At 35.9% G+C, this 27931-nt stretch overlaps 1 protein-coding gene across 1 annotated transcript in view; it reads left to right on the top strand.

Moving 5' to 3' along the window:
- The window catches only part of PPFIA2 (PTPRF interacting protein alpha 2), a 201399-nt gene that overhangs the window by 55111 nt on the left and 118357 nt on the right, over positions 1-27931 (top strand). The window contains exon 2 of the mRNA XM_070947496.1: positions 27461-27523. Coding sequence (XP_070803597.1) covers positions 27461-27523 — 63 coding nt within the window. The remainder of the gene's footprint in view (positions 1-27460; positions 27524-27931) is intronic.

The following is a 27931-nucleotide window of genomic DNA, read 5'->3' as shown; positions in this document are numbered from 1 at the left end:
AAAATTTCCACTACTGGTTCTCCAGAACCTAGAACCTGCTGGATTTCACCCCTGGTATCTACCGTAGGTAAAGCTTGCTGACTGCATGGACCATATTATCAATTTTCAATTATTTAGCAGAAAGAAAAGCAAACTCGACTCACTGAAATAATCCCTTGATGCATTTACTTTATTATATTTCCACCCAAGAAATTGCTATATTTTGCCAAAACAAGAAGCCATGTATGCAAAATGCTCAAGTTGCTGTATAACAGAGACTCCATAACTGAACTGACAGAAATGAAATGATGGTTCACAGTTGTATATAACTACTGCTTTGGACATCATCTTTATTCCCTCAATTTTCTCAGTTTCACTCCTGAGAGGGAAATGAGTAGCATTTACAGTAACCACCTTAAAATGTGAGGCTCTATAGTTGCCTCTTCTTTCTTCTCAAACTGCCTTTTACTTCCTCCTTTTGTTTTCTCTTGTCACTCAAACAGCTGCCCAATCAATGGTGTTTCCATCAGCCCTTCCTCTTTTCCCTATAATCCCAGCAGATAAAGAAGGATATCCAATGCTAATGGTGAACCTCCTCCCTTTTGTTATTGCCAGATTGCTTTATTTTCCTTTGTTCCCATACCCGAAGAAAAGAAGTACAATAGGTGTCATTTCAGTTTTTCATTACATGCACAGCAACAGATAACTGATAAACAGGACCCATTGTTTAGGTGAGCAACTATCTCTGCATATGTACAAATATATTTTAAATTGGCTATAAATCCTTTATGTTTGAGATATTAGTTATCAGTCTTATTATTACTATGACACAATAAACTTTGCATATTTTCCAGTGTAGGAGACTGTTCAAATTATTTCTTTCTGAATATAATTACAATGTGTTTGAAAAATAAGTGCACTGAAATGCTTTTGGATACAACTTTATGACTCAGAATTCAGTAACAGCTTTGGAAGTAGGTTAGTAAGCTAGATGCAAAAAGATAAAACTGCATCTGTTTTATACAGCATAATTATATTGGCATCATTGAAAATAGATATTTGACTTTACCTTTTGTTGTACTTAGTTTTGGCATATTTCCTATCCCTGAGTGATTTTCACATTGTCAGTCAAAGTTTAAGATTATTTCACATTGAAACTAAGAACTCCATTTTTATTACTGAAACTGGGAAAATATGAACAGTACTTCCTCCTGTTTAATTGAAATACTCATTCAAGTTAGTTTTATTCTGAAATCTATCTTGCACATTTTCAGGGGTCCCCCCTCCCCTGCAAAAATTCAGATTTATTCTTAGGACATTGCCATTTTCATCTAAATAATTCTTGGTGGTGTAATTTTTGAATGTGAGCGTTTTTTACATATATATATATATATATATATATATATATATATATATATATATATATATATATATATATATGGATAAACCCCCACAGGTGGTGTATGTGTGTATATATATATGTATGTATGTATGTATGTATGTATGTATGTATGTATGTATGTATACCACCTGTGGGGGTTTTTGTGATGAAAAAGAATGATCTGCCCAAGTCCGGAGTAAGCCTAATTATTTTATAATAAATTTATAATACATGGATGGTACACAAATGTGAAATAAATTTAAGAATTTCTCCCAAGCATCATTGGTAGTACCACTGTTTTAGAATAATTGCATAATATGTCAGACTATACAAGAAACCTGATGTTGCAAAAAACAATATTCATACTGTTTTTCATTTTACATATCTACCCACAACTCTTCTAGAGGCCTTGGATCTTTACATAGAGATCTAATGGGTGACATAATTATTTTGCTACTTATAGTCCTAAAGTAAACTTTCTCCCTTGCCATGAACAGATGCCTAGGGGATGAGATTAGTGATCCAGAGCAATCTTGAATTTCATCCCTCCAGAATGCAAGACTATTTCCTTGTTGAAGGCCGCACTGCAGGGAAAGTTCTGCTTGTCAGAATGCAAGATGTCAAATGAGGAATAAGAATTCCCTTTGCAATGAAAACTGATTGCAACCAGCCGTAATTAGATTTGTTTATGTCTTCTGCCTTTGAAAATGAGAAAGAAGCTTAAATTTAAACTTGCAGTCAGTGTCTCCCCAAAAATTAATGTCAAGCATTTTTGTTCTGAATCAGAAAAGGATTAAGCATATGAAGAAAATGAATGATGGAAATAATAATTAAAGTAGAACTAGGTTAAGCCTCAACAAATGCATGCTGATTTTTTTTCACAGTGTTCCAATTGTTATAAATTGACTGCTTATAACATTGAGGATATAAATAATCTGGATTAATTAACACTGTAAAAGGAGCATTCTCAATCCTTTGTAAAGCCATTTTATGAAGTGTAATCTTGTCTTGTATTTGGCATCTAAGAATTCTTTTTCTCTCCTTCTCTCCCCCCCACCTGGATTTTCTTAAATTTAATGCCTTAAAACAAATAAAGACATAGAAATAGGAGTTTGTGCTTTTTTTTTCTATTTTCATAAGAAGAGTTGTGAATTATTGCTTTATTCTGTGCAACAAATCCAAGTGGGTAATTAGACCTAATATAAAATTAAAAATTATTCAGCACAAGTAGCTTGGTAGTGAGTGCAGGGAATAATTTGATATGGAAATATCAATATTGTTGAAAGAGAAAAGCTAAATCTGTCCAAAGCAATCAGAAAAAAACAGATTTATAACCATTGCATAAATATATCCATATGGCTTGAATTTACATTGAAATAATAATTTAAAATAACTGCAGCTTTTGTAAAAGGTTCTAATTCTTTGAATTATGTCGGACTCTAGCAATTTTTTTCATTATATGTTTAAGTAAATTTTAGCATTTTTCCTTCAAAACCAAACATGATTATAACTATTTTGTACCTTGCTTTTTATATATGTATATACTTACTGTAAAGTAGTTTTCTAATATATCTGAACTTTGAATTATCATTAGAAAGAAGTTTTGAATAAATGTGTATGCTAAAAGTCATTGCGTGCTCAAACTTTTTAATGTCTAGCTTGAATGAAAATATTCTAGGGCCATGATGGTGAACCTATGGCACGCATGCCAGAGGTGGCAAACCTATGGCACGCATGCCAGAGATGGCGTGCAGCGCGCTGTCTGATGACACATGAGCCATCGCCTCAGTTTAGCTCCATCGCTCATGCGTGCATGCCTCCCACCAGTCAGCTGGTCTTTGGGTCTCTGCTGCGCAAGGATGGGGCACATGCATGGGGGCTGTATGCACAGGGCAGGGGGCATGCATGGGGGCATGCGTGCATGCATTCGGGGGTGCACACTTTGGGCACTCAGTCTGGAAAAGGTTAGCCATCATTGCTCTAGGGCAGTGGTTCCCAACCTTTTTTTGGCCATACCCCCACCTAAGCATCTCTAAAATCCTGATTTCCCCCCCCCGACATATAATTCTTACTATTCAAAAATGAACTCCTACTCATGCGGAGGAAGCCTAAAAGGCCGTTAACTTGGTTTAAACAAGGTTCCAAAGAACATGGCATCCATGAAAGAGAAAAATAGAAGAATGAAAGTAGAAGTACTGAGGAACTTAAAAAATAATAGTATGAAGCAAATAAAGTTTCAAATCATATTAGCGGGCTTTCAAAAATTCAGTTAATAACTCATTTTCATATTGTCCCCATTAAAAATCAAATTGCCCCCCTGTGGGGCGTGGGCCTCACATTGGGAATCACTGCTCTAGGGGAAATTCATCATTTTAATTCTATATATATGATGTCTTTCTACATAGATGAACTTGGAGATAAACTTTCCAAATGTATTTTTTGCTCTTTGGAGGTATCTCTGATGGCACAAATAAGCTCACTGGAAATTTAGGAGCTTTTTCTCATATTAAATTATTCTCTAATAGGCGGGATTAGTAAAGAGGACTGTGCTAGTTCTTTCATCTGTAACAATGGTGGGTACTGACCATAATAAGCTAAGATGAAATTCCATCTTCGAGAGATGCAAAATAAATTTATGACTTTATGGCTTTATGCACATTCAGCATCATACATGAAGTCAATGTGCAAAAGAAACTTATTCAGGGTTCTTTTATGAGGTGTCTGCTTGGTAGCTCAGCTAATAGATCCATAATGCTACATAATTTCGTTAGTAGGAATAGTAATTTAGATTTCTAGCTTTGTGTTTTTGATGGGTTTTTAGAACAGGTAATCCTCAAATTACAATTGAGCCCAAAATTTTTGTTGCTTAGTGAGACATTTGTTAAGAATTTTTCCCCATTTTACAATCTTTCTTGCCACAGTTGTTAAGTGAATCACGGCAATTGTTAAATTAGTAACACGGTTGCTAAACGAATCTGACTTCCCCATTGACTTTGCTTGTCAGAAGGTCACAAAAGGAGATCACATGACCCAGGACATTGCAACGGTTATAAATGTGAGTCAGTTGTCATGCATTTGAATTTTGATCATGTAATTATGGGGATGCTACAATGGTTGTAAGTGTGAAAAGTGATTATAAGTAATCTTTTTCAGTTCCATTGTAACTTTGAATGGTCGCTAAATGAGCTGTTGTAAGTCAAGGACTACCTGTATTTTACTAATTAAATTTATATTAGGTTCTGGTTCAAATTAGCAAGGCAATTTGCTTTTTAATTTTTGTGTATCACATAACTTACATTATTGAGATATAGATACAAAATTTGGGTTAGTGATTTGATTTTGTGGTACAGGTAAAGTAGGGGCAAAGTACTGTTGTAAGTTGAGATAGTCCTCAACTTACAACAGTTCATTTAGTGACCATTCAAAGTTACAATGGCAGTGCCTTATGACCATTGCAGCATCCCCATGATCACATGATCAAAATTCAGATGCTTGGCAACTGACTCACATTTATGACAGATGCAATGTCCTGGAGTCATGCTTTTGCAACCTTCAGATGAGCAAAGTCAATGGGGAAGCCAGATTCACTTAACAACCATGTTACTAACTTAGCAACTGCAATGATTCACTGAACAATTGTGGCAAGAAAAGTCCTAAAATGGGGCAAAACTCACTTAACAAATTTCTCACTTAGCAACATAAATCTAGGGCTCCATTACGGTCGTAAATTGAGGACTACTTGTATTTCACACCATATCAAATCAACTGCAGATATGACTCATGGATATTACTTGATAATTTTTAGCTGTTTTTACCAATAATAGAATCCACATTACTCTTGATAATGGAACACTTACCCCTCACAATCCTTTGGTGTTGTTGGACGCCCAGATCCAATGTCACAGATTCTTTAGCCTCTCAGGAGTTATACAGGTTGACATCCAATCCAGGATGACTTCAAATGACTTATTTCTTGTTTTAATTGTTGTATTGCTAAACACTATCATTTTATTTCATTTTTTTTAAAGTTTTAAGATATTTAGTCAAATATTTTTAGATATATATTTCCAGTGAAGAAGTTTGAGAAAATTTCCATAATAAAAACATTATAAAAAAATATACATGGTAGAATTATTTAAATTATAAGTAGGAGGGATTGATGCCACGTTTATTCATTAGTGGGATAAAACTCGAATGGGTGAATTTCAGTTTCTATCTACTTTGCTTTTCATAGAAACCACAATCAGTTCTTTAGAGCCAGGTATAAGTGATATACTATCATCATGATGACGAACCTATGGCACACATGTCCAAAGTGGTACGTGAAGCCATGTTGCCCGGCACACGTGGCATTGCCTGTTTGTCTTCTGGGTTTCAGGTGTGCATGTGCATGCGATGATCAGCTGTCCTTTGCACGTGTGGCTGTGCCAAAAACCAATGTGTGCATGAGCGCCGGCCAGCTAATTGTCAAGTGCGCATGCATGCCAAAACCCGGAAGTTCAGCTTCTCCAGAGCATGACTGAAGCAAAGGATAAAACATTCAGAGAGGCAAGCAGATCTAGAGGAACCTCCAATCTTCATGTCACCAGTACACAACAGGTATATTATCACTGCTACCAACTACCTCACACAGCTAGAAACCTCTAGCCATCACAAAGCTTTTTCTCTTGCCTGATACCACATTCTCCCCTCTGTAGTATTGGATAGTAAATATTAAAAAAATCCATTGGCTGAAAGGCTTTGTGCCTATGATTCTGGAGAGGTAGAAACTACAGAATGCAACCTTCTTTGTATTTCTCTTCAAGGAGACATCTGAACTACATTTATGCTTCTTCTGATTAGTAGATATCCTGATCACTCAGATTCAGCCTATGCCCAGATGCTGCTCATACAAAGTATTCCTTGTTATAGCACATGTAGCTAGGTTTTATACAGCTGCACAGAATATCTACTGAACTCTGATAGGCCAATATCTCTCAATGCATGCCCTGTAACTGTAATTCATTTAAATTTTAGATATTGTCACTTCGTTGGTATTAATAGTTTAGTTACCTTTACTTTGTGGTAATTTTAGATATCAATATAATTTTAGTGTTAAAATTAAAATTTCATATAATTTCACTTATTAGATCCTAGTTAGATTATTTTACAAATATACTTGAATTCTGTCTTAAATTTTATTCATTTTATATATTCATTCTTGCCAGAATGAAATTGAATTAATTGAATTGAAGTTTGGACCACATATTGAAAAATAGAGAAATGAAATTCATAACATTTGAACTTTCCTTGAGATTTATGAAATGCTATAATGGGTGAAGATTATAAGGATTCATGTTATGCAAATTTAGTTAATTATTGTGAATAGACCTTCAACAGTTTGATCAAAGGCCATGAAACAGAAAAGTTGACTTAAAATGATTGAAACAGGTGTGTAATGTTTTTAGTTTAAAACAACTTAGTGTACCATTCATTTGCCAATGAATGGTACACTAAGACAACATTGCAAAAAGTAGGCAGGGCCAGAATGAAGACTAAATTAAACTAAATTAAATAAATGAAAATAAATAAATGCAGTTATTTATTTTGTATTTAATAATCCTCCAATTTGTCAGTTACTTTTTGGGACTGCATACATTGATCCCAAGCAAAGAGTGTACACTTCTATAAAAGATCCACATTTTTTCCATGTTTCACATTAGAAATATTAAGTATTTTATAGCATCAAATATGAATAGTAGATCTGTAAACAGTTGCTTGATCATGAAATAAACTGGCTTAGTTACAACATTATGTAACTAACATTTTTGCTTTGTTGTGTTCTTTTATATCAAATCTGTACTGTATCATTAGCCCACATTATTGTTGAACCAGAATATTTGCATTAATTACTGCTCTTTTATATTTAATTAAAATTCATTTAATCAGTGCATGTTTCAGTCACAATATTTTAAAATAACCTTTAAATAGAATTTTTAGATTATAAAATAGCTCCCAAAGCAATGTGATTCAAGAAAAAAGAAGAGTACTCTATTAAGTATCACTTGATACTACAATGAAACATCTTTCTGCTTGGTTTATAATTATTAAATGATAATATAATAACATACTATTGGATTTTATCACAATACCAAACACATACAGAAAAAGTAGAATATGTTCCTTTAAATAAACATACTACCATGATGTACTGTAGTAGTAGTAATAAAGTGCAATTGGCAATATTTTGGATAATCTATTATATCTCTTTGAACTTATCTATATGCTATTTTCCACCCTTTTCTAAATGTTGTACTAAAAGTTACAATAGTGAAAATTGAGTAAAAATATATATGTTAGGGTCAGTACCTTGAAAATCCATGCACAAAGAAAAGTGTACAAAATGCATACATTCACAAAAATGTATGCAATCTGTGTTCTTGAACTTTTGTTCATTTTTTAAAAAATGAGATGGAATAAATCTTTTGTATGGAAAATGATGAAATTAAATAAGCCAGTGGAATATTCTAATTCCAGTAGAAATAATACTGCAGAATGGAGGCAACAGTGGAAGAAATGAATGAAGTAGAACTGCCTTTGGAAAAGGACCTAAAGTAAAATAAAGCAATGAGTAGCGACCATGAATGTTGGAATGCACAGAAAGCCACCATCCCATCCCAATAAATCTGGGCTAATCCCAGAAACAGATGTAAGGTGTAAATGAAACATATTCTTGAAATGCTAAACTATGTAAACTAACAGCCTCTCCCACAATTAAGGCCAGGTTTTCTGGCAGGCCTATTAATCCACTCTATGTATCATCTATCCTTTAATATATATTATCCTATAATTTTCAAATTATATTGTTGCCTGGCATGGCATTGAATGGGTTGTTAAAAGTAGCTTGTCATTTTCTGCCAGTGTTTCTCAGCCTTGACAAGTTTAAGGTATGTAGATTTCAACAGGTTATGCTAAGGACTGCCATTTTCCAAGTTTCTCTACCCACTCATTTCAGTCTAGCAATTGGCAGCCAAGGAATGTCGTCTGTCAGGGACCAGAAGATGGGCTTTTTCAGCAGTAGCCCCTGCTCTGTGGAATATCCTCCCCTCAGAGATTACAGTAGCCCCAATGCTGTTAGCCTTTCATATAGCTCTGTGTAGCCAAGCCTGAGGTGGTGAATGTGCTGAGGGCCCCACTTTCCGGCTTCATTGTTAACTGACCAATTAAGGCTGTATTTAGGTTGCTGTATATATTTAACTTGGGTGCTTTTTATAGTTTTTATTGTTTTAAATTGTTTTTATTATTTTAATTGTATCTTTTTTCTTTTTTTTATTGCAAAAGTTTTACAATTACATTTTCACCCCATTTTTCCCCCCAACCCACCCCATACTCCCCACCCTAACCCCCCCGAACCCCCCCTAACCCTCCCCCCGACTTCCACAGAATATAATCCCATCAAAATCCCCTTTTTATAAAACCTGAACCCCTCAAACCGCCTTATAATTTTTCATCTTCTCAAAATTCATACATTTCTATTTTTATATAATACTTTCAATGAAAAGCTATTTGATACTTCCTAGTTTGATATTTGTTCTGCACATAATCTATCCATTTTTTCCATTCCCATTCATAAGTCTCTTGTGAGCGATCTTTTAAATATGCTGAAATCTTCGCCATCTCCGCAAAACTAGCCATCTTCAAAGTCCATTCTTCAATAGTGGGCAAAGCTTCATTTTTCCAATATTTACCTATCAATAATCTCGCTGCTGTTATCATGTACAATATCAACTTAGTTTCATCCAATGTAAAACCCTTTACTATACCCAATAAAGACAATTGTGGAGAAAATTGAATTTTTTTCTTCAAAACATTCTGCATAACCCACCATATTTTTATCCAAAAAGCCTTAACTTTCTTACAGTTCCACCAGACATGATAGTATGTAGCCTCTAAACAATCACATCTCCAACATTTTGGCTGAACATTAGGATACATACAGGATAATTTCTTGGGATCTAAATGCCATCTGTAAAACATTTTATAAAAATTTTCCCTCAAATTCTGCGATTGTGTAAATTTAACATTCTGAACCCATATTTTTTCCCATGTTTCCAACATCACTGGTTCTGCAAAATTCTGTGCCCACTTAATCATGCAATCTTTAACCAATTCAGTTTCTGAATCCCTTTCTAACAAAACATTATATAACCTTTTAATATGCATTGGACCTTTCTCTTTTATATGTCTAACCAATTCTTCCTCATGTACCATTATACCAGTTTTTTGGTCCTCTTTCCATCTCAATTGAAGTTGATTATACTGTAGCCAAGTTAGATTAATCCCTTCTTCCAACAGTGTCTCTAATGTCTTCAGTTGCCATCTGCCCGCATCTGTAAAAAGAACCTCTTTATATAAAAACCCCCCGAGTGACATTATATTTGTATTCCACATAATATGACCAAGATCCAGCCATAGCGGTATTTTGTAATCCCATTTAAATCGGTGCTTCTTCCAAACTCTCATCAAGGAGTCTCTAAGTATATGGCTTTTAAATACTTTATCCACTTTGTTTTCATAAAATAAGTAAGCGTGCCAACCAAATTCAAGATCAAAACTTTCTATATTCATTATTCCAGTCTTTTTCCTTCCAAACCAATCACTTGCTTGAGTCAAAGCTGCTGCTTCATAATATAACTGTAGGTTTGGAAGTTTAAGACCTCCCCTTTCTGGAACATCTTGCATAATTTTCAATTTCACTCTCGGTTTTTTCTCGTTCCAGACAAACTTATTCATTCCACTTTGCCATTCTTTCAATTGTTTATCACTTTTAAGCACCGGAATCATTTGAAACAAAAAAAGAAATCTTGGCAAAATGTTCATCTTAACTGCTGCTATTCTTCCAAGTAGAGAAAGCTGCAGTTTTTTCCAAGTCTCCATATCTTTTTGTACATCTCGCCACAACACCTCATAATTATTTTGAAACAATTTCATATTTGATTCTGCAACCTGAACTCCTAGATATTTAACCTTTGATACAATCTCAAAACCTGCCCTCCTTTCAAGTTCGTGTTTTCGATCTTGTGTCATATTTTTCACTATCATCTTAGTTTTTTTCTGGTTCAATCTAAATCCTGATACTGTACCATAGTCTTTTATAATGTCTTTCATCTGGATTATTGATTCCATCGGCTGTGTTAGGGTAACAACCAAATCATCTGCAAATGCCCTTATTCTGTAATCCTCTTGCCTTATCACTATACCTTTCAGGATAGTCGAATCCCGTATTGTATTCAACAAGACTTCTAGTGTTAAAATAAATAACAATGGGGATAACGGACATCCTTGTCTTGTTCCTTTTTCAATATTAAAATCTGTTGTTAAACTTCCATTAATAATAATCTGTGCCTTTTGCTCTTGGTAGATTGCTGAAACCGCCTGTATAAATTGATCCCCAAAATCCATCTTTTTTAAAGTCTTTAATAGAAAATTCCAGTCCACTCTATCAAAGGCCTTCTCCGCATCCAAGAAAGCCAGCACTGCAGGGATCTGTTTATTCTTCTCAAGATATTCCAATAAATCTATAACTTGCCTTACATTGTCCTTCATGTATCTGCCCTCTATAAATCCCACTTGATCATCATGAATCACCTCTTGAATTACTGGCATCAGCCTGTTGGCTAATACTTTTGCATAAATTTTATAGTCATTATTCAGAAGAGATATTGGTCTATAGTTCTCCGTTTTTTTAGGACCTGCTTGCTCTTTTGGTATCAAAGAAATATAAGCTGTTTTCCATGATGGGGATATTTTACTCCCTTGTTGTATATTACAAAATAAGTCTTTGAGTTGTTCCACCATTTCTGCTTATACACTGCTGTCAAGCCATCCGTTCCAGGAGCTTTAGCTGTTTTCAGTTGTTTAATTGCTGCAATTATCTCCTCAACTGTTATAGGATAATTCATTATTTCCTTTTGTTGGTTAGTAATTTTTGTAACTCTTTTATTTTCTAAATATTTTTCTATAAGTCCATTCTGTATATCATCTTTAGCGTATAATTTAGTATAATAATCTACAAAATCTTCTTTAATTAATTTTTGTTGAGAAATTTCTTTCCCTCCAATATCAATACAATCAATAATCCGCATACTCTGCTTCTTCCTTAAGGTATAGGCCAGCCATCTGCCCGGTTTATTGGCATTACAAAATGTATTATGCTTTGCATATTGTAAATTTGTTGCAGCTTGTTCCGCCATAAGCATTTGGAATTGATCTTTCAAAAGTTTTATAGCACCACGTATTCTTTCATCTGTTGGATTTTTAATAAGTAACTGTTCTTTTTTCTTTATTTCTACTTCGATTTCAGATCTTTTCTTTTGTCTGTTCAATTTGTGTTTAGAGTTCATGTGAATGAGTACCCCTCTCATATACGCTTTACTCGCATCCCACACAATTTTGATAGGGGTACCCTTGTTCAAATTAATTTCAAAAAATTCTTTCATCTGCTTTTTAAGTTCTATTATATTTTTTTCATATCTGAACAAATTTTCATTTAATCTCCATGATCTTCTCTCAATCTTTCCAATCTCAATTTCTATCCATACTGGACTATGATCAGATAGAGTTCTTGGGAAGATCTTAGTTCTTTTTGTTTTAACAAGTAGATCATTTGATAATAAAATAAAATCAATCCTTGAAAAAGATCTATGTCTATCAGAGAAAAAAGTATAGTCCAAGTCCTTTGAGTTATATATTCTCCACACATCTTTTAATTCCAAATCTTCTTTCAAATCAAAAAAAGTTTGTGGTAGTCTGATCCTTGACTTCGCCAAACTTTTTTTATCTAATTTAGAATCAGTCACTCCATTCCAATCTCCCATAATCAAAATAGATCTATAGTCCCATTGCAATATTTTAGTATGCAAAATTTTATAAAAGTGATCCTGTTGTTGGTTAGGAGCATAAATTCCAATCACAAGAATTTGGCCATATGCAGTGTACAGTTCAATTGCTACAAACCTACCACCTTCATCTGCTTCTATAATTTTAGCTGATAATCTTTTATTTATGTAAATAACCACACCATTCTTTTTTTCCAAATTTGAGGCTATAAAATGTGTTCCTAATTTTGAATTTATCAAATATTTTTGATCTTGTGTTCTGACATGAGTTTCTTGTAAACAAATTATATCATTATTAAATTGTTTCAAATATGTGAATATCTTCTTCCTTTTCTGTGGTGAGTTCAGTCTGTTCACATTCCAAGATAAAAACTTAACCGTCATGTATACCTTTTTGAAGCGACGAGCAGAATTGCCGGATATCTTCCGAGACCTTCGGCTTTGCTCCCCCCATGGCTTCACTTTGTTGTGTAGTACTCTTAACTCCTTTTTTATATTGTTGTGCCTTAGCTCTTTCTTGTAATTGTTTTTCTTTGAGTTGTTTAGAAACTGCACGAGTTATTCGCTGGTCTTTGGCTTCGGCCATACGAGCTAGGTCCAAGGCCACATCTCTTGTAGTCAAAATTGGAGAAGATTCTAACAGGGGCTCCTCCAGATAACCTCCTACAGCACCCTGCACTTCCATTGGCTCTGATTCAATCTGCTTAGGCTGCTCTTCCAACTCTTGCTGAGATTGCTTCTCCTTATCACTCTCCTTTATCTCCAACACAGTAGATGTACGTGGGGATGGTGATCTCTCCTTAAAAACAGTATAGTAGAAATGTTCCGCCTTTTCAACAGTATTCAATCAATATCTTTCTCCATTATACTTCAGGATTATACCAGTTGGGGCATCCCACCGAAATGGAATCTCTAATTTTTTTAATTCATTTACTAAAAAACCAAAATCTTTTCTATCTTTCAACATCTTTGGCGGAAGTTCTTTGTAAATTCCAATTTGAGTTCCCTCCACTTGCACAGAAGAAAGAAAAGATTTTTGCAAAATATCATTTCTCATTCTTCTATCTGTGAAGTATATCACCACATCTCTAGGCAGTTGTCTTTGTCTGGCCACCCACGAGTTCACTCTGTAAATTTTGTCTATTTTGTAAAAAATCTCATCGGGATTGATTTTTAACAACACAGCCAAGGCATCAGCACAAACCTGTCTCAAATCTTGTCGGTCATTTTCCTTAATACCTCTAAGTCTTATAGCAAATTCCATAGACCGGAATTGCATCATTGTAATTTCATTTTCAACTCTCTGCATTTTATTATCCACATCAGAAATTTTAAAATCAGTATCCTTTATTTTGACATTCACTTCTGATTTAAATTCTTCCAATTTAGAGTCCACTTTAATAATAATTTCTGACAAGCCAGAGACCACATTTGATAGTTTATCAGTCACCTTGCCATAATTCTCTTTCACCAACTTTTTCATTTCAATAATTTCCTGCTTGATTTCCTGTTGAGATTTTTGGAATTTATCATCCATTTCCTGTTGAGATTTTTGGAAATTATCATCCAGAGCCTGAGTAATAAATTTTTTTAAACTTTCAAAATCAAAATCTTTTTTCTGACTCTGCTGAGCAGAAGAAGACTGCTCTTCAGGCTTGTGTGTGGGGGATCCCCCCCCCTGCTGCCTTGCCTTCCTGTTTTTTAGAAGCCATTCTGCCACGTAGATTGGATTTTCTAAAAAAGGAAATCCTTTTTCCTTTTCCAGCACCACAAAGTCCTCTGAAAAAGTCCCCCAGTTTTAGTCGAGTTGGAAATAGAATTAAACTAAAGCGAGCTCAGCTTATTTTAAAAAGGATTTTTTTATCCTCTTCTCCTGTTTGCTTGCTACAGGCAACGCAACACTGTAACTTGTTTGAATAGCTTTACAAGACCACTCTCCCTTTCAGCTTGTTAACACTGGAGCGGCGCTATCTTTTCAAGCCGCTTCCGCTCGCTCTAATTTTTACTTAGATCGGAAAGTCACAAAAAAAGAAAGATACTTGTAGTTTCTTGATTTAAAGGTTCAGGTTATTTTGTCCGCTAGTTAGAAAAGTTGCTTTCAATCACTTTAGATGTTTGCTGCAGCTGGCTTGCTCTGCAACAAGCAGAGTTGTCCCACGCCATCCGGAGTCTCCTCAAGTTGAAAGGGAGCCGTGCCTGTTTCCTCCCCAGTAACAAACTTCTGGGGGCTCACAGGGGCTCAACCTGCGCCTTGCTTACTCTTCTCCTTCAAATCCTGCAGATTCTGGAGTTTTCAAGCCGCTTCTCACAATCGAAGCGGCTCTACAAACGGCGGGGCAAGCAAACCGGAAGTCCGTATCTTTTTTTTTCTGAATTGTAAGTTGCCCAGAGTCATTGATTGAGATGGGTAGGTATAAAAATTGAATAAATAAATAAACAAACTCCCCGAATTCCCAAATCAGCATCCTGGCTGAGAAATTCTGAGGACTGAAGTCCATATATCATAAGGCTGAAACACACTGCTCTGTGTTCAGAGATTTGGGTGATAGGCTATGTTTGCCTTTTAATGGAGAGATGGTCAAATCTTCCTCTCTACTATTTCAGCTAGGCTATGTCTGAGACTAACTTCAGCTTTCCAGGCAATGCAAAAATATATATAACATTGGGATAGAAAGATTACAGCCCAAAATTTTTATGACTTTGCTAGTCAGGGTACTGTGTGACATTGTATGGTGTGGTTAAACATATAGATATACCCAGACAATTTTGAAATTCCAGTGAATGCAGCATGTGATGCAAATTATAAAAATAGTATATATTCTGTGTGTTTATGTAATGTGAAAGTCACTGAAAATGTTATTGCTACAAAGCATTACAACTTGTCACAGACTTGCCAGCTATTCAATTTCTTACCTTAAAATAAAATATTTTAGTTTAAAGAAAAATCTGGTTGAGACACAAAAAGGCCTCTGATAAAATCAACACAACGATCTGATTAAACAGGCATAGATAATAACTATCATGACAACACCAGTGTGCTAAATATATGACTTAGTACAGATGGGAGAGTGGGCTCTGTATGCCAGCTGTATGGGGGTGTATATAAAGCAGCCACAGTTCAGTTCAGCTTTTTAATTGTGCATATTTTTTTCCTAAGAAATAGTAACTCCTCTGTGTCGTGCTTTAATATTGCCAGCTGTAGGAAACAGTTACTTCTGCACAAGATGTATTCTTGGTTAACAAGATGCAGTGATACTGCAAAATAGCTTAAACTGGAATAGGCTTAAGGTTATTTTGTGTCTGATTCTGCACTTCTTAAAGAAATAATTAAAGTGAGCTCAGTATGTGGATCAGTATACTCAGTCCTGGTTTAAAATAATAATTAAGTTGAATAGAGCATTTAGTTATTTTAATTCAGTTAAATTCACTGAGTAGCACCATATTATCATCTAATTAATTTTTCAGGGGGAGGGGATAACATAATTATAAAGGTAATATCATAATCCATTCCACTATCTTTGAGATGAGGATTTTTTTTAACAATTGAGTTTGGGACAGTTTATTTGATCAGACTGTCTGTAAATAAAACAATGAGAACACAAACAAAAAGTTAGAATAAGTTTAGTGCAAAGGAGAACTTTAAAAAATGATCTAAAAGTAATGCAAGTAGTTGAAAGGGGCCATCAATCACTTTGGTTGAGGTTAGTCCAGTATGAGGCTAAGATTTACCACTCTAAATTGAGCAAAAGTAGCGATGGTAGCCTTAAAATGATGCCTGGAGATTGTGAGAATCTGGATGGGATGAAAACAGCCCAGATTAAATCCTTGTAGAAAAGAGGTTCTAGTTATCCATAAACATCTAGATGATTTTATACATGGGTCTCCTAGATGGGGATGAGATTGTACACCCACAAAAAAAGAAAGGTTTGTGACTTGGGGATCCTTTTGGATACCCAGCTCCTGCTGAAGCAGCAGATGGAAATTGTCCATGGTGAGCCTTCTTTGTCACCATTCTGCTGTTGCTTCCCTAAGGAGCATGATACAACAGCACACAACCAATAATATTTCAGAGTTGAGTAACAGTCCTAGATTATTACTCAGCCAACATAACAGAAAGTGGTTTGATTCTGTGACTCTTACCAGCTTTCTACTGAAATTGTATGGCACTTGAATAATGGGAACAACATTCCCTTCCCCTTGCATTGTTGCTCAAATGGAACTTGAAATCTGCAAATTGTCATTTATTGCCCTATATAATGAAAGGAAAGAAATAGGGACAGGAAAGCAATTCTTAATATTTTAATTAATTAAAATGCAAGCACCCAAATCTTCTGTTGTTGTTGTTGCTTTTAAATATCCACTAAGCTCACATTTTGTTCTTTCCTATCCAAGAAAACTATTAAGTTAGCAATTATATTGTGTGTTGTGGACAGTTATTGTTTTTATCTCAGAATCATCCCACTGGGAGTTTTTTTCTTTGTTTAGAAAGCATTAATTGTCATCTACCATCCTCCAGTAACAAACTGCAATGACTTTGGAAGCTTCTCCCAAATTTGTGAGAAGAAGTTTATGTTCTGTGAAAGAACTGATACTAGGAAGAGGAGAAAGAGAGCAAGAATGCTTCTGACATTATGGATCTAGTTCAGGGGTGGGGTCTACTTACCTTTACTACTGGTTCGCAACGGGGACGTGCATGCGTGCTCACTTCATTTGTGCGTGCGTGCATTCTTCTGCACACGCACAGAAGCATTCTGATGACGTCGGGGTTGGTGGGTGGAGCTCCCGCCAGTTTTACTACCGGTTCTATAGAACTGGTGCGAACCAGGGGCAACCCACCACTGATCTAGTTGTGTGTTTCTTTGAATCAAGGTTCGTTTAATTTGACTGGCTTCTTGAATAATCACAATTTTTAGGATCTGAGTCATTGAAGCAGTCCTTGAGAATGCCATAGGCCCTTTTTGGGGGTATGGCTAAATAAAAAACACTTTTGTATCTAATACACAGATTAAAAGGAAAACATTTTGAAAAAGAAGTAAGGCAGCTTTGATGACTAGTCTAATTCAGTGGTCTCCAAACTTGGCAACTTTAAGACTTGTGGACTTCAACTCCCAGAGTTCTTCAGCCAGAAAAGCTGTCTGAGGAATTCTAGGAGTTGAAGTTCACAACTCTTAAAGTTGCTAGGTTTGGAGACCCCTGATCTAATTGCTTTTGCTCAGTCTTAGGAAAAAAGCAATGGCAAACCAGTTCTGAAAATCTTGTCAAGAACTAATCCAGGCAGTTGCCAGGAATCAACGCTACTATAAAAGAAAAAATATTTTTCCTGTCAAGAGCTGGAAGGGAAACTGACATAATTCTTATGAATTTCAGCCGCTTAAAAATAAAATAGATTTACAATGCCACTCTTCCATTAGTAAATTGGAGAAGGAGCCCTGGAGGAGACAGACAGGAAAGAATGAAGCTCAACTTTTTACTTAGAAAATAAATGAATAAGGTAGAATTATTTTCTATAGGTGATAGGATAATAATTCACAATCCAGCCTGTTTGTGCTTTCTTTTCAGTTCTTGGCTATAGACATATTTAAATAGAGAAAAAGAAGAGTTAGAATATTTGTATCTTATTATAATCATACTGTGAGACTTTCCCTCTAAATGGAGTCCTCAGCCTTTGTTCTCCATTTGCAAAGGGAGGATGTTTAATATTTTTTTCACAGAGATATCCACACAACTGGCCTTTTAAGAAGGGGTATTCTGCTTTTGTGGGCTGTATAATAATGTAGATTGTTACCATCATAAGTTCCCATCACTAAGTTAATGATTTGAAAATGCCTGTGTGTTCAACCCAAATTATATTAAATAAGTTCCATGTTATGGTTTTCTTTATCTTTTTCAAAAGAGCTTTCTTCAAAAACTCAGAAGTAAAAATTCAATTTTTTAAAAAAAGAATTTTGTATGGTAACATTTCCTAATTAATGCAGAATATCCTTTCATAAATCAATTTCTATGTTGGCATAAGTGCTGATGGTTTCCTGGAAGCCCTCCAAAACAACCTGTTTCTTTACAGGGCTGATGTTGAGGATTCAAATAAATACATTCTTATTTCTGTCAAAATTCTTTTTTGAAGACTTTTGATTTCAAAGCCCTGAACATGACATTTTATCAGTGAAATTGTAAATATGTGCATGTGTGTGTGAGAGAGAGAGAGAGAGGGAGAGACAGAGAGAGAGAGAGAGAGAGAGAGAGAGAGAGAGAGAGAGAGAGAGAGAGAGAGAGAGGAAAAGGGGGTTACTGTCATGTTTGAGGGTTGTTCAGGGCAGCAATCAGTGGCAAAATAGTCTATGAGTCATTTCCCACAGGCAGTAATCATCCAATGCCAGAGCCAAAAGAACAAAGGCAACACCAGGAGAACATCTAAAAGGTCAGGAATAAAGGACTAAAACTAGGCAGATGATGCCGCACTGTGGGTAAAGGACTGTAATCCAACACATCAGTGAGCTGTTACTGGGAGGCGTTTACTGAGCAGCAGGATATCAGATTTCCCAACATTGGTCAGTTCTCAGCTGAATGCTTGAATGCTTTTTCTCTACAAAGACTCACTCTGCCCCAACTATAATAATAATAATAATAATAATAATAATAATAATAATAATAATAATAATAATAATAATAATAATAATAATAATAATTTTATTTCTATACCGCCCTTCTCCCGAAGGACTCAGGGCGGTGTACAGCCAATTTAAAAACACAAGACACAACAATAATTAAAAATTAAAATAATTAAATAGATTTGGCCGATTTAAAACCCCAAAAATTAAAATACCCCAATTTAAAATTATTATATTGACAGCCCTGCCTGGCGGAACAACAGGGTCTTCAGTGCGCAGCAGAACACCCGGAGGTCGGAGATCTTACGTATTTCCGGGGGCAGTTCATTCCACAGGGTTGGGGCTCCCACAGAGAAGGCCCTCCCCCTGGGTGTCGCCAGCCGACATAACTTGGCTGATGGCACCCTGAGGAGATCCTCTCTGTGGGAACGGACTGGTCGGTGGGAGGCTATTGGTGGCAGAAGACGGTCTCGAAGGTACCCGGGTCCTGTGCCATGGAGCACTTTAAAGGTGGTAACCAATACCTTGAATCGCACCCGGAAGACCACTGGGAGCCAGTGCAGCTCGTGCAGGAGGGGTGTCACGCGGGCACAACGAGGTGCGCCCATAACCACCCGCGTGGCCGCATTCTGGACCAGCTGGAGCCTCCGAGTGCTCTTCAAGGGGAGCCCCATGTAGAGAGCATTACAATAGTCCAGCCGGGAGGTGACAAGGGCATGAGTGACCGTGCGCAAGGCGTCCCGGTCCAGAAAGGGCTGCAACTGGCGGATCAGGCGAACCTGATAAAAGGCCCCCCTGGCCACGGCCGTCATATGCTCTTCTAAAGACAGTCGTGCATCCAGGAGGACACCCAGATTGCGAGCCCTCTCTGGGGGGGGCAAAGATTCACCCCCAATAGTCAGCGATGGCACCTGCTGACTATATCAGGACGCCGGTAGCCACAGCCACTCGGTCTTGGAAGGGTTGAGTCTGAGCCTGTTCCTCCCCATCCAGACCCGCACGGCCTCCAGGCAGCGAGACATCACTATAAGACTAGTGACCATTCAGGAATAAAATATTATTTCTGAATGGATTCATTACTTGCAAGAAAAGTAACTTGGTGATCGCAAGCGTTCCTGTGGCCAGTTCTTGAATTTTCAGGTGCCTGGATTTGCTAGAGCAGAGTCCTGCTCTAATCTAAATTCTTAGAATCAAGCATGACAATGTTGCCTAATTTCAGATTTTACCCCTAGACCTAAAGGCCCGTGAACCTAGCTCCTTTCAGAGGTTCTTGAAAACAGCTGTCTCTCTCAGATTTGGTAGTTTGATTTTTCCTCCTGTGAAAATTCCTTCACCACATGCATTACAGAAACTTTCGAGGGCACTGGAAACAGTGGGTATATTATTCAGAGCCAGTTGTATGCTACATTTTCCTTATTTATAGATCAGTATATATAGATATATAGATCATATATCATATTATCTATATATCTATATATAATATCATACATTATATATATATAGAGAGAGATCATAATCTTTTCTGGACCGAGCGCCCAAAGCACGTGAATGCACGTGTGTGCTCCTGAACCCCCAAAATGCAATGCATGTGCAGCCCCCCCACATGCCCTGCCCCCGTGCATGCCACACATGTCCCCCACGCATGCACAGAGACCCGAAGAGCAGGTGGCCGGCAGGTGGTGTGCGCACATGCGCAGCAAAGCTGAACTGGAGCAACAGCTCATGGGCCATCAGAGATGGCGTTGTATGCCACCTCTGGCATGCATGCCATAGGTTCGCCATCATGGATATAGATAATCATAAAGCAAAATAAAAATACTAAGACATGTCACCATCTGAAATATTGCCCCAAAAGCACAAGGAGGAGAGAGGAAATCTAAGAATTAGCCAGACTGAAACAGACTTTGATCTTAGAAGTCCTACTGCAGTCAGAGAGAGAGAGAGAGAGAGAGAGAGAGGGAGGGAGGGAGGGAGGGAGGGAGGGAGACTGAGCTGCTTTTTTAACACTGAAGTCATTCCATGTGTGGAATAACCTCAGAGTAATTGAGATTTTGTTTTAGTAAAATCCATTGCTTCTGATAACCATTTGTCTTCAGAAATGAAGGTATTGTAGACCAATCCCCAATCCACTAAATGTAGCTGGAAGAACATATCAAATTTTGGCAGTTTACTTCAACAAAAAACAAGATTCTTTTAGAGTTTCTTTTAACAAGATTTACTGAGGAAGGACAGGACTAAATTACAGAAATCTCAGCAATATGATTGTTGGCAGTTTAGAATTCATCTAAATTTATCACTGGATTGATAAGATATTTTTTTCAGTCTTTGACTCATTATTTCTTTGTGAGATGATAAGGTAGCTGTTCTTTTAACCAGTAAGTAAGGAATATCCAAGTTATCAATTTGTGAATTTCTCTCAGACTCAGACATGCTATTACAATATTGATGTGAATTTCATAAATATGTTTACTGTGAATATTAGGCAGTAAGAGGTTAGTAGTGTTTTACAATAATTAGAAAAGGTATTCTTTGTATTGTTCTCTATAGTCCAAGACTTCTAAGCAGTTTGGGTGACAGCAAGTATGAGAACAAAACTCTGAAAATTAGATAAGATACTGCTAGTAGTTGAATTGTCCACTGTAGGATAAAAGGACCTCTTTTTTAATTGAGGTTTAATATTTAGTCTTTCGGAATTTTGCCAAGGAGCCTTGGTGGCGTAGCGGACTAAACTGCTGTTAAAGTAGCACTTAGCTGCCAGCTGCCTGCAATTACTATGAGTTCAATTCTCACCAGGCTCAAGGTTGACTCAGCCTTCCATCCTTCCAAGGTAGGTAAAATGAGGACCCGGTTTGTGGGGGCAATAAGCTGACTTTGTATAAAATAGAACACCGCTTGGGGGGGGGGCAAAAAAGCCCTACTAAGCAGGTATATACAAAAAGTATGAAGGCTATTGCTTAATGCATTGTAAGCCGCCCTGGATCTCCAGAGAACGGCAGCATATAAATCGAACAAACAAACAAACAAACAAACAAACAAATAAATAAATAAATAAATAAATAAATTACACTCTTGCTGGCCTAAGAGAATGGATCTTAGATCCATCCAATGGATCTCCATTGACAGTGAAGCTTTCAAAAAGACTTTTGTGAGGCATTAGCCTTAAAATATCATAGTCAGTGGTGTGAAACTGGTGATCCACCGGCCAGATGCGTCACACACAGGCCACGCCCACCCTAGCTCCATAAATGGGAAAAATGTCATGAAACATCATGTGACAACAACGTGACGCTGCAAGTTTGACACCTGTGGGATAGATGAAGCACTGTTCTTTTTTTTTTTTAAAGCCTTTCTTCTGAATTAATTCTTTAAGTTAACCATGAGTTTAGCTACCACTGACATCTCTGTGTGTGTTTACATTACGAGTCAGTATTCTTCAGAATAATCAATTCAAAATACAAACTATTAATTTTAACTATTACTCTTCATGTGAAAATTATCATCAAGGGAAAAAAGGGTAGAATATAATAGAAATGAACAAGCAAAGATTATGCATAGTAATAGTATGATAGTGAAATCATTATGAAGTTATGTGCACAGGAATATGGCCACAGCCCCTTTGTGAATAATCTGGTGACATTCCTCCCTAGTAAATGGTTTGAGGATATTGATTATAAAGTGAAATTAGCTGGCTGAGTGTGATAGGAACAAACCCAAAAGCTGAATCAATTAGTGATTTATTTTTGTGGAGTCAACAAAAACAGTATGTTTGATTTAATACCCTTAATAACAAAAGATCAATGCCAGTAGAACAAGGTGAATGTTATAGATAAGATGACATCATAAAAACAACTTCGATGGAACTAAAAAAAATGGGTGATATAATTCACCAGATGAAGGGCAGTTCTGATTATTATATAAAGAACATATAAATCCAACTTCAAGTGCTCAGATTTTTAACATATTAATTAAGAGAATAGAATACATAATGAGTCATGTGCATTTGGAAGTCATCTGTGTAGTCGTCTTCATACACTAATAGTTGTTTATTTTTATTTCTGTAAAATTATAATTCCTTTTTCCCCACCAAAAAGGAGCATTTTTAAAATGTAAAAATAAGCATAAACTCAACAAGAATCCATAAACAAAACTATTTTTCAAATTAAAAGCAACATCTGAAAACCAAGGCAGATGCCATATTCGCAAACAATAAATTCACTTAGATTTAAGAGAAAAAATGGTGGTTTAAAAAGAATAGCCTTAACTTGCTGATAGCAGCCAAATAAAGAAAATAGCTTAATCTCATGGTGCAGGGAACATTTGAAGCTACCACTAATCCTAGATGTAACAATTCAAGTAATCATAGTCAGATTTTGATTTGCCTATCTACTCTGAGGTGCATTTATTTCTAGTTGACTTAGGCTGTTGACTTAAAAGCCTTACATGTCCCAATACCTGGATATCTTTGAGATTGACTAATCCCAATTGTATGTGCCTGCACAGTAAATTCTGCTAATGTAGGCTTTTTTCCATATCCCTTACCTTTATGGATGTCACTAACATGGATCTTAGGAATGAATCTTCTCAATTCTTCTCCCATTCCTTCTATGGACCAGCATTTACCAGAAATCTGAAAAGCCTTTTGTGTTTTTACGAAGTCCATTAGAACTTGGATATGTCAATAAGCTTTTGGAGTTGGGATCTTTTATAGTGTTATTTCTGCCATTGGAATATATTATACATCTTATTACTGTTTTGTGTGTGTAGATGGACGTTGGTTTTCATGTTGTAACTTTGTCTTATTTAATCTGATTTACAGGGTTGTCAGAATAGTATATAAACCTAGTAAATAAGTAAACTAGATAGTATAAAGGGCAGCAGCCATTGAGCCTTGTATGTTAAATGTGAAGGGTGGCTTTTGAACTACTACCTCTTCAAACAAGTCTTTTGACTTGTATTGTGATGTTTGATATTTTTATGTATTTTAAATTGTTTGATTAGTTTTCTTTTACTTCTGATACTCATCCTTGCTTATTTAGTTTACTAGAAAGAGTAGATGTAATGAATGGACAATTTAAGGAGACTGGATTTTCTGCTGAAAATATAGTCTCTTTCTTAAAGTTGCTCTTTCCTCAAGTTGCACTGGAGAAAGATACATACAAGTATTACATAAAGTATTTTATTGTATTACAAGTATTGAGCCTGGATAGCTCAACAGACAGAGCACTGTAATTTAACACCAGCTGTCTGCAATTAAAGTAAGATCGAATCTCACCAGGCTCAAGGTTGACTCAGCCTTCCATCCTTTCTAAGGTAGGTAAATTGAGGACCCAGTTTGTGGGGGCAATAAGCTGACTTTGTATAAATATACAAAAGGATGAAAGCTATTGCTTAGCGCACTGTAAGCCGCCCTGAGTCTCCGGAGAAGGGCGGCATATAAATCAAATTAAAAAAAAATAAAAAAAAAATCACTTTGTACTTAGTTCAAATCTGGAATTCTTTGGCATCATTACTTTAAAAAAAACAGGCCAATTTAAATAAAGACATAGTACTTTGTTTCACAGAAAATAAGACATCCTCTAATAATAAACCCAATTGGGCTTTTGAGCGCATGCACTAAAATAAGCCACCCTGAAAATAAGCCCTCCCCGAAAATATTTAAATGCATGCACAGCCAGTCCCCGCCATTTCCTCTGGTTAGGGTTAGAGAGACAGAGCTGGAAATCAGGTAAGATGGCAAGAGGAGCCCTGTCTTGCTTCCACGCGTCCCAAAATAATAAGACCTCTCCGAAAATAAGGCCAAGCGCTTATTTCGGGGTTCAAAAAAATATAAGACAGGGTCTTATTTTCGGAGAAACACGGTATCAGTTGTGGGCAACATTCAGTTGTTTTCTGCTTTCTTGGTCACAGAATCACTATTGTTTTTTACATATGTCTGAAATGGTGCTTGGACATGAACTATAAGATCAACAATTAAAATACCAATTGTGATTTTAACAAAATAGCACTATTAAATAATAAATAAATAATAATAATAATAAATAAAGATTGTGTGTTATAAAGGAATCAGTGCTTCTAATAATAGTACCAGTGAATTCACAGGCTAACTTGATTTAGAGAAAACATCCAATTTAAATTATGGTGTGAATAAAATCTGTTCAGCTTCCAGTAATCATGAAGGGCTTCTCTTGAAAAAAAGCAATACCAAAAAAATGAAGCAATGGCAGTATAAATGTAGACATTTTGCTGTGATAGACCTTCACAGAATCAGATACATGATCACTATGTTGTCAAAATGGTCTCCTTGCAATCACTTTGTGATCTCACTGAAGCTGCAGCACTGGTGCCATATCTGCCTTTAATTGAAGCTGTCAAGCTGTCTTTGGTCCCTGGATGGTGGAAGGGAAGGGTTGACAACTGTGGCTCTGTGCCTTGAAGGGCCTTTAGGCTCTGGGTTATCAACTATGCCACTGTTTTATTTTAAGCACTATTAATGGAAGCCTGGATAAAGTTGAGTGCCAAGGCTGGAGCAGAGAAATGACTGCATGCCACATGGCAAATCAAATATGTTCACTGTGTCTAGTTGCTCGGATACAGAGATTCAGAATTTGGAATTCTGGATGTTGTTCTACACATAATGTGGTAAGTCACTGATACCGATTTGAGCGTTGTCCTTCTAAAATCATGAATATAGATTATAGTGCCTCAGACCATCTGACACCAATTTCAAAATCTCTGGTATTAGTATTTCTTCCTCCTCTGGTCCCAAAGTTCCTTTGAACTCAAGGTTGTCAACCTGAAATTCCAGCCCTTAAATACATTTTTATAGCCCTCAAAGCTCCTCCTGATCTAGCTGCCTAAAATTTGTACTTTTAATATCTCACAATTTTGAAGCATAGAACACAAAAGGAAAAAAAAATTAAAGTAACACATAAAATAGATTTGCTATAGACATAAATGAAAACAAGAGAGATGTTTTTAAACTCTTCCCATAAATTCAGAGTAGGCAGTTTCCACCAACATGTGTGTAATGGCTGTAACCAACTCCTAACTTTCACCATCCATCCCATCAGTTGCCAACTCCTGTTTTAACTGGAAATACCTTTGTTTAGTCCTACAGTTTTAAAAGAAAAAAAGTGCAAATGCTGCTCTTTTCTTTTGTTATTTCCCCTGTAATAAGATCTTCTGTGAGATCCTGAATATTTTCTTTGAACCTAAGAGTTTAGAAACATTTTGAATGCTCTACAGAGACACTTTTTGTGATGGAAACTTTCCTGGGGATACAAGGGATCAAAATAGAGTAAATTCATCTGGTTCCCTGCCTGTGTTTATAAACATTTGCAAACAGTTGGAAATAGCTATACCAAAACATTTTAATTTAATGCCACATGCAATTTAGCTTTGACAGAAAAAGAAACTCCAGAACATTTTAAAATATGTGAGAACAAAAGCTATAAGGTAACAGAAATGCCCTACTCATATCAAATAAAAATAATGGTTGTGATTTGCCAAAATATATCTTACAGACCAGAGAATGCATAATCAAGAGTGTAGTATAAACTATTACTTTTATATGGTGTCTAGAATGTTGAAATAATTTATCAATTGGTGAAATGACTTTCAGGTGAAACAACGTGTATACATTGATGGTTTTCCAGTCATACTCCTAGTTTCTTCAGAGCACAACTAAAAGTGAACTTGGTAAAAGATGCCATATTTTATTCAATGGAATAGAATGCCCACAACCAATTGCTACTCACTATATAGATGGCAGAATTACAGCAATCAGTTAAAGACTGGTTGTGGGTATTCTACACCACTAAATATAGACAAAATATGATGTTTTGCCAAGTTCAGTTTTAGACCTGTTTGAAGAAGCTAACTGCATGACTAGCAAAATGTCAACATATATTCATGGCCTTACATGGTATTGCCAAGAAGTGATGAAAATCTTCACTCTCTAATATTCTCTCTCTCACCCTCCCTCACTCCGCCTGTGTGTGTGCCTGTGTGTAACAGATGACTAAAAGACATAGCTTACCTAATAAAATAATTGTGTAACAAGTTTCGGTATAATCTATTTGTAAGGCTCTACATTCATAATAGTTATAAAAATGTGAAACAAGTAGCACTTTCTGAACTTTCTAAGTGTAAATAGCAACATACTGGGATAAAAATGTGAGACACAAATGAGACATGTTTTCTCTTGTGGAAACTTCATTTAATTAAACAGAATCTTTGTATAAGAACAATACTGTACTGCTTATAATTTCATTTCAATAGACCTAAAACAGATCTGCTCTGTAAATTCATACCATTCAACAGAAATATTTGCTGCCTATAAACTGAGGTTATTCAAATTGTATGCATGACTTTTATATTTATTTTTTTATATAGATGGCTAATGTTTCACTGTATTTTAACCAATATTCGATAATTATTTTACTATTATTTTACCTTCTAAAATTATGTTTAAGATTAGAGATATTCTAAGCTGTGACATCTAATAAATTAAGAGTTACAATTGTGTGAAATCAAAGACATTGAATATTTGAATATATCTGTTATTTTACAAAGAAAACTTTTGTATTCAGTACACTCTTTGTTGCACACTTTTTCAGATGACGGTTGCGGCTGGTACGAGCATTGAGAATAACATTCAAAGGACCATATCCTGCCCTAATGTATGTTTTGCATATCTTGGATTCTTGTCTTCTTTTAATGCAAAATTTCATTTATGTGAATTTGCTGTTGTCACCACAACATTATATTCATTTCCAACATATGTTACATATTTTACTACAAGTAAGGTTTCATTATGACTTACAAGAAGAATCTCTGGTTACACACCATAGTTCTAAGTTGCTTTCTCCCGGTTCTGTGTTATTTCAAATAGTGGTTTACCTATCCTAATGGGCCAGATTATTCAAAGAGCTAATGTTATTAACCCTGAATCATATGCTTATAGTACAATATGTCTTCCCCACAGTTCACTACTACTCAAGAAACATCCTCCTACACTTACATTTACACTTTGCAACAAGAATTACAAATTGGTCAAATCTGGAAAGTAAATTAAAAAGAACAAAAGA

This window comes from Pituophis catenifer, unplaced genomic scaffold (genome assembly GCF_029215685.1).
Source record: "Pituophis catenifer annectens isolate HBS135680 unplaced genomic scaffold, rPitCat1.0.hap2 SCAF_7, whole genome shotgun sequence".
Classification (NCBI taxonomy): Eukaryota; Metazoa; Chordata; class Lepidosauria; order Squamata; family Colubridae; genus Pituophis; species Pituophis catenifer.
The sequence above is the reverse complement of the archived record's forward strand: the minus strand, read 5'-3'. Positions and strand labels throughout refer to the sequence as shown.